At 32.2% G+C, this 13091-nt stretch overlaps 1 protein-coding gene across 2 annotated transcripts; it reads right to left on the reverse strand.

Moving 5' to 3' along the window:
• Positions 1-4459: 4459 nt before the first annotated feature.
• LOC134706521 (probable cyclin-dependent serine/threonine-protein kinase DDB_G0292550) lies at positions 4460-10812 on the reverse strand. 2 transcript variants are annotated; one of them, XM_063565534.1, is made up of 2 exons: positions 10710-10812; positions 4460-9417 (listed from the first exon to the last, which is right to left on the reverse strand). In XM_063565534.1, exons 1-2 carry the CDS (start codon positions 10731-10733, stop codon positions 4486-4488), a joined length of 4956 nt encoding a protein of 1651 aa, XP_063421604.1. In that variant the 5' UTR covers positions 10734-10812; the 3' UTR covers positions 4460-4485. The 2 variants fall into 2 exon arrangements, with proteins under 2 accessions (XP_063421604.1, XP_063421603.1); XM_063565533.1 differs by having other exon boundaries at positions 4460-9433; positions 10710-10781.
• Positions 10813-13091: the final 2279 nt, after the last annotated feature.

Here is a 13091-nt window from a genome sequence, read left to right on the forward strand (position 1 = left end):
AAATTTATATATATTTTTTCGTCGTCGCATAATGTTTGGTGTATTTAATTTAAACACGAGTTTTCTTAATATATTAGAATATTAGTGTATAATAGTAGATACCATTGTTATTTTTAAGACGTGTCCTTTCATTTTATAAGTTTATTGTAAAAGATTAAATGATGGCGTTTGTTATATTAACATACTACTGGTTTTATTATATTATTTTATTGTTATTTTGTGATTGAACAATGTTCATTAGATACATGCAAACTGAAATACGAGCTCCTGAAATACAGGGATTTCTACTTGACAAAACAGGATATTGGCTTAGGCCATTTTGTGGTTAACAGTAGTTTTGATAAACTTTCATCTATACGGACATAGTTTGGAGTTCTAATTAAAAAAAACTTCTTTCTACATTTCCCTTTCGAACTACTGTTGCTCCATAAAGCCAGGGTCGTGTCTGTAATGTCAGTTATGTTTAGACGCGAGTTAAATGGATGTTTTTAACGCACAAGTCGGAAACATACTACTGAAAATGCCATGACAAGAAAAGAGAAGAAAAACGATCAAAACACACATAACAGTAAAAAACACAACATAGAAAACTAAAGACTGACTTACCTGAACCCAATCATAAACCTTTTTCTTAAGAAGGGTACACAGATCCTTCTCCGCATGTTGCACCCGTGGTGTTGTTCATGTAAGTAAACAACAGGTGTAAAATCTTATTAGATAGGTCACAAAATAGGTTTTCCTAATGTACAGTAAAATCCAATGGCTTGTATTTTGTTTTGTTTTGAGTGTTTCTAAATTACAAAGCTGATTATTCTATTTTTTCCCCAAATTTTTATAGTTCTTCTGGCTTTGATGGCAATCGTTTTTGTTTTCAAATGGAATTCGATGGATATATACTTCTTTGGGAGTTTAGGGGGTGAACACGTCGTGTCCTTACAACCATCAGTGATTCTTCAGCAGTTGTTTTTTGTTTTATTGTCATTTTGAGTTACACTTCAACAAATTACAAAAACATGTCAAATCTTGCAATAACTATTTAGCTAGCTATCTAACTAACACGAATCTGAAGAATATCCAATGTATTAAAAGTATTATAAATCTTCCAACCACGTTTTCCTTATCAGAAGGGATAATTCAAATGCCAGATTTCTGTAAAACAAAAATAAATGTCGTAGGAATCACAATGATTATTATAAATAAACCATAATGATCGTAACAAGGTCTTGCTTATTAACAACATATTTGTTTTGTTATATCCAAATAAAACAAACGTTTACTTCCTTCAAGGAAAACAATGTATTTCGGTGATAAAAGGAAAAACTACATTTCCAAATTATACATAGTGTTTTAAACCAATCCAAGCCTAGTGAATCGAAATATCAAAGGTAAATTTTAACGCAATCTAGATATACAAGAACAATTTCAATTCTGGACCAGATGGGAATAATCTTATAGATCCATGGGCACTCTATTTGAGCAATTGTCAACTTATAATTCAGTAATTCAGAAATAGAATCATTTAAAGAATAATAAAACCGAAATTACATTCCATAACAAAGCAGTAAAAATTGCAATGGTTTTTAGGTGGGGATCTACATCAAGTTTTCATCAAGAAAAAGAAAATATGAGGAAAAAATCAACTAATATATGACCTAGGAGGGTTTTCCAAATGAAGAAAAGATTTGATGATTTAAAAAAAGGAATTCAATTTCAATTTACCGAGGTTATTTCTAATTTAAAGATTGGAAATATTTTCTCCTTAACAAGAGATTTGAAACAGAATATTTCTCAGTATAATTATACCACATCAATAAAACCTAACATAATAAACTTTCCAGTTTGAACAGTTTGTAAAAGTTACATATCAAACAAAATGAAACATAAAAATGAAACAAGTGGTATGTTAGAAAGAAGCTTACAGAACAATATGTTAAAGAAAAGAAGGCCCAAATTTTCACGAAAAAATGGCCCAGACAAAAACGTAAGGACGAAGGAAAAAACTTGAATGATGAAAATAAAGCTTTTCACTACAAACAAAATTCAAATCTACATAAGAAATTTAACTTTGTGCAAATGGTATTCGATTTAGATGAAGTTTCGGATGTCCTTCCTTTCTAAATGATGAGCGTGATAATGCCCTTTCAATACAAAACAAAAGAAGATTGTGTTCGAAAACAGTGGTTTGATTATATATTAATTGTATTTAACAATGTCTGTGTAACGTGGAGAGTTTATAGTTGCAAGTTTACAAAATGTCCGTTATTGATTGAATTGTAATAATTTTACAAGTGGTAACTTTGAAGTACTTCGCTGTATCATAATTATAAGTATGATGAAGTGTATGAGAACAGTATTCGTCATCTCCTTTGTGTATATACTCTTGCTTTTGGTATTACACGCCTGTCTTGGATGGGATGTTTTATAGTATATCGTAATCCTTCTATGAATATTTTCCATTCTCACAAACGTAAATGGAACATTGAAATTGAGAGAATATAGAAATAAGGAAATTTGAAATGATTGCCAATGATGCAACGAAGTGCGAGTGAAGTGGATGTACGCAACATAGACAATCGTACAGCCTTCAACAATGAGACAAATCCATGTCGAGAGTCGTCCTAAAATATCAGATAGAAACAAAGCAGAATAATATCATCTTACAAAAACACACAGGTCTTGAAATGGCAGGAAATTTATACATCCCTCATAACAATTAATACAGAAATTATATACACGCATTTGATAGTACTCACAGTTACTGACAGCTAGTTCAATGACATTAACAGATAATAAGACTAAAATATCAATCACCTAACATCCAACATCTCATGGATTTATAAACAGACGTCATTAACAGTCAGAAAAAAAGAGCCAGACACAACTGTCAAAACTCCAATAGCTCTTTTGCATGATAAACCCTTTATTTTTAAAATACAAAGCAAATCTATTTTCTATACCAACAATATAGTAAAGTGTGTAGTAAATTGATCAATAATGCAAGATCTAGTGCAATGTCTTTTATCAATCTGACAGTCAAAGTCCCATAACTGTGGAACGACAAATTATATATTTCCAAAATTTATAAACCATTACTCTGGAATGGCGCAACCAAATAATTTGGAAAATCTAAATGATGATTTCTTTGAATTTTACGATAATGTTGTTTACCGAGGCTGGAAATTAAGATACAATCAGGGCAAACTTATCAATCCTTTAAATACACGTATTCTAAATACTTACCAATACCAAACTGTAATTTATCTTTGAATATTGATTTATTGGTATAAATATTGATTTTGTATCAGTAAATTATACTGAATATTATTGGTGAACACACTTGCAATTTCACGGTACTTTCATCTGTCAATGCGCAAGATCATGTTTTTTTCTGTGACTGTTAATAAAGTATTTATATGATTCAATTGAATGATTTATATGTACTGACGGATATTTAAGTCTAAGTTGTTATTAACTTTAAACTAGCTGTTAGTAAGTACAAATACTCTCTCATACTTAGTTTTTTGTTAGGGATAAGGGATGCATAACCTGCCACTTCCGATCTTGTTTAATGTTTTATGCTTGGTATCGATCTGATCAGATCTGATTTTCTTGATAGAGGGTTGCTGCTCACAAGGAAGCTATTAAACCAAGAGTTTCAACTGGTGAAGTTGAAATCATCCCTCCGTAAATTTTACGGACGCCATCACGATTTGGTTGACCGTTATGGAATAACCGTTTCACAAATGATATCGGATATGTCTTATGTCGTAACTACAATCCACTTCCCTTTCATGAATGTGACCTACCGAATTAGACTATTTACCGGAATTGATATCACATAAGCAACACGACGGGTGCCTCCTATGGAGCAGGATCTGCTTACCCTTCCGGAGCACCTGAGATCACCCCAAGTTTTTGGTTGAGTTCGTGTTGTTTATTCCTTGGTTTGCTATGTTGTGTCATGTGTACTAATGTTTGTCTGTTTGTCTTTTTCATTTTTAGCCCTGGCGTTGTCAGTTTGTTTTAGATTTATGAGTTTGACTGTCCCTTTGGTATCTTTCGTCCCTCTTTTAAGCCTTTTTGGTCTTAGTTTGTGCTGTTAAACCGCTGTCACAGGTTCATGAAGTTAGAAGGGGAGCTGAGCGCTCACAATCATATTAAAACATGCCACATTCTTTCTATGTCTGTTTCAAGCCAGAAGCCTGAAATTTAGGGTTGTCTTTTTTATGTTTAATATAAAGAGAAGATGTGGTATGATGGCAAATGAACTGTCCACAAAAGACAAAAATGACAGACATTAACAGCTATAGGTCACCGTATGGCCTTCAACAATGAGCAAAGCCCATGCCGCATAGTCAGTTATAAAAGGCCCCGATATAACAATGTAAAACAATTAAAACGAGAAAACTAACGGCCTTAAAAATTGTAGCAGTTTTATAAAAAATACGTTTTACTATCAATAAAATAATAATTTCTACACTAAAATCAAAACGATGAATGTACAGACATATGAACAGATGGATTTTGTGGACGTATACGATAGGGAATCCGTCCATCTGAAGGATAAATATTTCGCTCTTCCATCAGAGTATTTGGATGATGATTATTATATTCATTGTCAGTCCAACTTTGTGTAGGTTCGGGTTTTTCCGGTCCAAGAGGAATCAATAAATACCTACGTTTATGTGCTTTCTTGGGTACAGGTAGTTTTATATTGTTCATGTTCATCAGTATTGTTTGTAATACGTTCAATGCTAATTTATAACTTTGATCTTCTTTACAACTAGTCTTTAGTTGCTCTCCAACAAACTGTGAATGCACATTTCCGTCATGAAGTGATGAGTGGCTTGAATGGTGAAGGTGTTTGTTCGATACAGGAATCACATTTTTATCTTGCTCTTTAATCAGATCCTTATATATTCCAAGCCATTCAACTGTAGGTTTTACATTTTTATTTTTAGATGTCGGTTTCTTTTGGAAACGGACATCGTGTCTTTCTTTCAAAGTTTTACTTTTTGATTTGTTTTGTAGAAGTTGGACTAGCTTGGACTTTTTCCTGGCATTATCTTTTCTAAACTGCTGTAATAATGTATTCCACTTGGTGAGTAAATCTGCTTGTGATTTTGAGGTTGAATCAGATATCTTCGAAACGTTTGTAGCCTGTTTATCGGTAACAACCTCTGACTTACCAACAAATGTGTGATAATCCAAGTTGTTAAAAGTATCTATATTTTCTGCTGTTGTTGTCTCATATTTGTTTGACACATCACTATGCATTTGTGGTGAATTTGGGAAGTCTAGAGTACTCGAGGTAGAAGTCAAATTGGATTCCCATTTGTTATGAATGATTGCAGAGTTTTGAACTGGAACAACTATTTTTGTTTTATTTTCAAATCTGGGTTCTATTTGAAGTGGATATTTATCATTTGTCGACAAAGAACCCAACCATTGGTCCCATGGATTACCTTGACCAGTGTTGTCTACAAAAAGACTTTCCTTATCAATAATTTGAGATGAATTATTTGAATGAGTTGATTTTGGACCATTGCTCTTGGGAATATTTTTTGTATGAGTTTTAACTGTTGTGATGGTAGATAATAGTTCAGGGCGATTAAAGGCATTGTCTGTAATGTTGTTTCGGTCACGCTGATCTCCTGTCGTCATATGGTCATTTTCATTTTCATGAATTTTAATATTTTCTAAATGTGCAGTTTTATTACGCCCATTTATATCGGAATTACTCATTTTGGTAGCTGGAATTGATGTCGAATAAAATGATTTACTCATCGAAACAGGTTCCTTATTGGTTTCTTTAGCGTTGAATACTGTTGTCGTCCTATAACTTGACGTAGTTAACTTTGAGTATCTCCTGAAAGGAATTGGAATACCAGTTACTTGAACTTTGGAAAGTTTAACAAGTATGTGTGTCTTATTAAAATCATTAGCTGTAACATTGTTATTGTTTCCTTGTGTGTCATTCATATTGCGTTTAGTAATGCGAATAGCTGATGCATTTCCGTGCAAGTCTTTGTTTCTATTTCCGTACATGACTTTGTTTTTATTTTCGTACATGTCTTTGTTTTTATTTCCGTTCGTGTCTATGTTTTTATTTCCATTCATGTCTATGTTTTTATTTCCGTTCATGTCTTTGTTCTCGTTGACGTTCAAGTCATGCTTCTGAACCATTGCTTGTTCTGTCTTTTCATATAAACTTTCATTGGCCATATCTGTTTGTTTATGGGTTGACTGAATGCTCATGGGTTGTTGAGTTGTACTGATAATTATAGTCTTGTTATCGGAATTTTGACTAGTTATTTCTAGTTTAGACTGATTAATGCGAATAGCATTTCTGTTCACTTCTTTGTTTTCATTTCTGTTCACGTCTTTGTTTTCATTTCTGTTCTCTTCTTTGTTTTCATTTCTGTTCACTTCTTTGTTTTTATTTCTTTTCATGTCTTTGTTTTCATTTCTGTTCACGTCTTTGTTTTCATTTCTGTTCACGTCTTTGTTTCCATATTTGTTCATGTCTATGTTTTTATTTCCGTTCATGTCTTTGTTTTCATTTCCGTTCACGTCTTTGATTTTCAAGTCATGCTTTTGAACCTTTGCTTGTTCTGTCTTATTGGCCATAAATGTTTGTTTATTGGTTGACCCAATGATTATGGGTTGTTGAGTTGTACTGATAACTATAGTCTTGTTGTTGGAATTTTGACTTGTTATTTCTAGTTTAGACTTATTGAAATGCAATGAAACAATTTTTCCGATTCTCTTAGAAACCGGTCCGGGTTTTCTCGTAACATTTTCTTTATCGATTTCTCTTCCTCTTGAAATATTTACATTTTGTCGTTGTATTGGTTTCTTTTCCAATTCAAACATTCTAGTTAAATTTTGATTACTATGATCACTACTTAATAATATGGGTTTGCTAATGTGTTTGATAATTGTTTCACTTGTCAAATTATGCTCTGACGTTGTATTTTCCTTTACCAAATGGACAGTTTTGTTGTTTGCCTCATAAGCTATGGTATAATTTTTGAAGGAGCTTTGTCGTGATTCATTTTTATATTTTCTTCTCCTACGTTTTCTCCTTTTTGAGGTGACAACACTTGTATCCGATAAGGCTTTGTGTGTGTTACTTTTTTCCGTTTTAACTGACGGGGATAATCTTTGTATTTTAGATACTTTACTTTCCATTTTTTCCAAAATGCTGTTTTTGCTGTCTGATCCTTGAGGTAACATACTTGTCTTATTCATACGACTATCTTTTATGATTTTTCTTTTCATTATCTTGTTTTGAATGTGGCTGACTTTCGTATGATTTTTATGTTTACGTGATGAAAATTTGGAAGAATAATTTTTTTCTTTTCCTGTTACATTAGAATTATCTCGGGTTTCCTTCACTGTGCGTACGTTGTTTTTATTATGTTTGTGACCATCTGAATAATTATGATCATTTCTTTCTTTTCCTGTCACATTAGAATTATCTCGGGTTTCCTTTAGTTTGCTAATGTTGTTTTTATTATGTTTGTGGCCATCTGAATAAATATGATAATTGGTTTCTTTTCCTGTCACATTATAATTATCTCGGGTTTCCTTCAGTGTGCTTACGTTGTTTTTATTATGCTTGTGACCATCTGAATAACTATGATAATTTTTTTCTTTTCCTGTCACATTATAATTTTCTCGAGTTTTCTTCAGTGTCCTTACGTTGTTTTTATTATGTTTGTGATCATCTGAATAACTATGATCATTTTTTTCTTTTCCTGTCACATTGTAATTATCTCGGGTTTTCTTCAGTGTCCTCACGTTGTATTTATGATGTTTGTGGCCATCTGGATAACTATGATTATTTCTGTCTTTTCCTGTCACATTAGAATTATCTCGGGTTCCCTTCAGTGTGCTAACGTTGTTTTTATTATGTTTGTGACCATCTGAATAACTATGATCATTTTTTGTTTTTCCTGTCACATTATAATTATCTCGTGTTTTCTTTAGTGTCCTTACGTTGTATCTATTATGTTTGTGACCATCTGAATAACTATGATTATTTCTGTCTTTTCCTGTTACATTAACATTATCTCGGGTTTCCTTCAGTGTGCTAATGTTGTTTTTATTATGTTTGTGACCAACTGAATAACTATTATCATTTTTTTCTTTTCCTGTCACATTAGCATTATCTCGGGTTTCCTTCAGTGTGCTAACGTTGTTTTTATTATGTTTGTGACCATCTGAATAACTATTATCATTTTTTTCTTTTCCCGTCACATTATAATTATCTCGGGTTTCCTTCGTTGTGCCTACGTTGTTTTTACTATATTTGTGACCATCTGAATAACTTTGCTCCTGTTTAATTTCCCGTCGTGGAACAGTTTTCGTAGCTGTACTAATTACTGGAATGCTACTGGTTAGTTTAATATTTTGCGTTAAATTCCGCGAATCAACTCTTGTTAATCTCTCTAAGCGTGCAACATTCAGCGGTACAGCACTTGTTAATTTTCGGTATTTCAATAAGTCATCTATATTTGAATGATGGGTATCAATTACAGATTTTTCAGAAATTGTATCATCTTTATCCCCAATATCAGTCCTGTGGAATGAATTTGTGATCGCATGTTTTACAATCCCATCAATTTCACTGTTGTTGTTCTGTGTAGATTTAGTCGTTATTTCATACTGTTTTTGTGATGTCATTAATTGAACTTGATGAGGTATAGGCGTTATTTTTTCTGTTCCTACCTTAAATTGTATTTTGTCATCCGCTAATACACGATGTGTTGATATAAAAGGTTTGTCAGTTTTACCAGTTTTTAATAAATTATGGAATCGCGTTTCAGTTTCTTTTGCATCATCGATATAAAAATCGTTCCTCTCTGTTGCTATCATGTTGTTTGTTGGGTCACTTCGTAAATGATTAACGGACCCATCTAATCGCTGTGTTTTCCTCATAGTATTGTCATGTCCTTGTTCTAAATCGATGCCTTCATCTACAATATTTAAAGATAAGGCATTGTTAACTGAAGGCGATGCCGTCTTCCGAGGCGAATTTATCACATATCCTTTTGCGGTTGCGGTTTTATTATTAGTTTTTAGAGAAATCTTTGGATGGATGATATTGTTGATGGCGTTAGCTTCTAACTCGATTGCTCCGCCTGGAATAGCTCCAGGATTTTGCAAAAGTAACTGTGTAATGGATGATAGTGTATTTTCTGGTTCACTGTGTAACTCGGTGATGATGTTGTCTTTTCTATCGTGTGAAGGAAAATTCGAAAGAAGTTTTGCTTTATCGGATGGATGGATATCTTCACTTGTTCTGTTATTTGATGTTACCACAGCGTCATGAAAAGACCAAACCTCATTCAAACCAAACATTAGAATACAGATAATCAGTACTGCTACCATGGTTATATACAGTATTATCTGCAAACACACATATCTATCATAAAATTATTATATTGTTATCAAATATATTCTCTGTGATATATCTATAAATATTTTTTTCTGTTTGTCTGTCATTTTAGTTTTACCCTAAATAAGATTATTTCAAAAACACATTTTTTTTCTATTTTCAGAATTGTTTAAAATTTTGATATCCTGGGGCCTTTTATCGCCTTCTGTATATGGAATAAGCGTTGGCTCATTATTCATTATTGAAGCATTTATGGCGACCTGTAGTTATGCACATCATTGTACCTTCGTGGTTGGACTTCAGTGAATGAGTGTGTCATTGGCAGTAATACCATATATGTTTTGTTTAATTGTTTTATTTTTCATTACTTCATTTATTTTTTTATTAGTTTTATTTGATGTGCCATTTTGGCGTTTAAAGCTCCCCAACGTTTGATATATTGCACTAAGCTTTAGGTCTTAAATTTTCCTGATGTAGATTATTCTAGAAGCACCAGACCTGTGCATAGAATTCGATATTCTACTTTTTTTAATGTTAGAAACATTTTACATTTGAGTGTGAATTCACATTATAATAAGACGTGTCACGGTACTTTTCTATCCCAAATTCACATGTATTTAGTTTTGAGGTTATATTTGTAGTTCTCATCGGATTTTGTCTGATGCTTAGTCCGTTTCTGTGTGTGTTACATTTTAATGCTGTGTCGTCATTCTCCTCTTCTTTTCAATGCGTTTCCCCCCGTTTTGATTCGGTACCCGGATTTGTTTTTTTCTTTCGATTTATGAGTTTTGAACATTGGTATACTACTGTTGCCTTTATTTACAGCACTTTAACCATATTGATATACATTATAGGAAAATATAAGCGTTATGTATGTTTTGCTTTTAAAAGAAACGAAAAAGCGATCAGAAAATGAAAAGACTTGATGTTTTTTGTCTATTCATTAGAGAATTTACAAAAGGAATGTATTATTCAAAGAAGTTAAAAGAAGATAATTTTTTAGTTAATGTTAAGAAACATTTATTAGATTGATGTTTTATTTATTAATATATAATAGAATTGAAATTTATATGTATTCTTCACAAGGAGCTTGGACTTGTTGAAGACAATGTAACAAGCAACTGATGAAAACAAAGGAATTTTAAAAATTAAAAAAAAAGCGATCAGAACGACACTGCAAATGAAAAAAAAGTATATCAATTTAACCATACAGTTGATATTCAATTGTAATAAAATTAATTAAACTTCATATTTTCTTATCTCTTAAAATGAATTACAAAACAAATGATATTTTTTAACTTACCTTAATTTCATTTTTCAAATTCATATGAAGTTATTTCCTTTTATAAATTACACTTGTTCATCCATGTTTATTTATCTTTATTGTGAAAAATAACACATTTCAGTGCTAATGTTGACAAAAAATATTACTACATATAATAGCCTATGGAACACGAAGATTGTTTTACAGAAAATTGGTATTCTATGTTAACATTTGGCATGTGTGGTATTTACAATTATTTCTCCATTTCTTTGGTATAAATGGCTATGTTTAAGACATTCATTTCATCTAAACAATAATTCAGTTTGTAACAATAAGTGAACAATATTTATTTGTCTCTATAATTGTATGTTTTCAGATTGTAATAAACAAAACGTCTAAATATTAGCATCGAACAGTCCTTTGAAAACTTAGCGTCGGTTTATCTTTGAGAAAAACAAAAAGTGTTCTGCATAAAAAGAACGCGTTCAAAATGAAAACGTTGACAAAAAAAAACTATTGGTCGAGTAAATAATAAAGCATAAAGACTTCAAATACCTAATATTATTGATTATTATTCGTTCTAAAAAGCATAGATTACCCGAAAGGGATATTTTTGCATTTAATTAAGTTTGAAAATGAAAATAACACTTGATTACGTTGGTGCGTCTGAAACACTTTTCTGTATTTTACCTTCATTAGAAAGCCAAAACCCAAAGCTGTGAAAGCAATGGATTAATGAGACCAAAACGATATCAGAGCTTAAAGACTGAAAGGTACATAGCAGATAACAAAAATTCATCTAGAGCAATTTTTCCTGAGAGATAAGGTTTCAAAAGAATTTATAAGTGGTGTCAAATCGTACAGTTTTGACTGACCGGTTACTCGGATAATCGTTCGACTAATTAACCGGTTAACCGTATCTTTAACAGCCTACACATGTACGTTTTTATAATGATGACTTTAAGTTTGTCCTTTGACATTATAATGCTTGTATGTGAGGATCCCTGGCGGCTAAGTCTGACTTTTAATAATCCAATACATCTTATCTACTTTGGCGCTTGTAATAACTTCAGATTGAAAACAAAACTTCTTGATATTGTCGTATTGAAAATGTCTGAAACCAATGATACTTTGATTTTTTTTCTCAGAAAATAATACGGAGTGTTTCAATTTGAAATGATTAAGCCTGTTACTCGTACCATAAAGTAAACATTAATTACATCCACATTGATTTGCATTTCACTATTTTTGAGTTGGCATTTATTTTTAAGTGGAGGTTGAACATGCAGATGTAGGTCTACGTAATATTTGATCAAAACTACAACAATGAAGTAAATCGTAAAATTAAATCGGATATATATACTGATAATTTTTCTTAAGATCGTGCTCCGAGCTGAAAGACAAGTAAACTTAGTTCGGTCCTTCCGACGGTTAACTGATTGACAACACTATAATTTTTTAATTCATCGACCAATAATTTACGAAAAAAATGTTTTAAATCACGCTAGTACCGAAGCATTGATAATGGTGGGTTGAACCTGGTGTTATGGCTAGCCAAACATCCCACTTTTATGGCAATGTTAAACATAAAATTAAAATGACAACATTATATGACAGCACTATAATACAAATAAATGGGAGACCATTTAGGACAGAGAAACACACAAATAACAGCTGTCAAAAGGTACCAGGTTTATGATTTAATACGCCAGACGCGCTTTTCGTTTACACAAGACTAATCATTGACGCTAGATCAAAAATGTTCAAAAGCCAAAACAAGTTCAACGTTACAGAGCATTGAGGACAAAAAGTGTTATCATATCACATACGTAACCTTACTAAACAGATTTGAATTAAACTGTTTGCTTTATTTGTTACGGCCAGCGGAATACGGTAAATTTTCGGGATAACGACACTTCTTGGATAAGGGTGTGACAAGCGTGTCGGTCTAGTAGATAAATTAGTCTTATTGTTAGTGATGGTCAGTGCTCATTGCAATTTCTTCTTTTAGATTAATTTATTGTTTGAATCACAAATATTAGGTCGATTTTGTCGAATCTGTTCACTTTTTGATAACATCAGAACGATTAAGGGTCCAAACATATAGCAAGTGATAAAGGATACAACAGAAACTGTTAGGTCTGCCTCATATCTTGACTTACATCTAGAAATTGACAATGAGGGTCGGTTGAAAACAAAACGTTGCGACAAACGAGATGATTTCAGCTTCCTAATTCTGATCATTCCATTTCTATGTAGCAACATTCCAGCAACTCCTAGATACGGAGTATATATCTCCTAATTGATACAAAATTCCCGCGCTTGTATTTCCTATCATGATTTCCTTGATATAGGGTTGCTGCTCACAAGGAAGCTATTAAACCAAGAGTTCAAAATGGTGAAGTTGAAATCATCCCTACA

The sequence above is a fragment of the Mytilus trossulus genome, chromosome 2 (assembly GCF_036588685.1).
Source record: "Mytilus trossulus isolate FHL-02 chromosome 2, PNRI_Mtr1.1.1.hap1, whole genome shotgun sequence".
NCBI classification, from domain to species: domain Eukaryota; kingdom Metazoa; phylum Mollusca; class Bivalvia; order Mytilida; family Mytilidae; genus Mytilus; species Mytilus trossulus.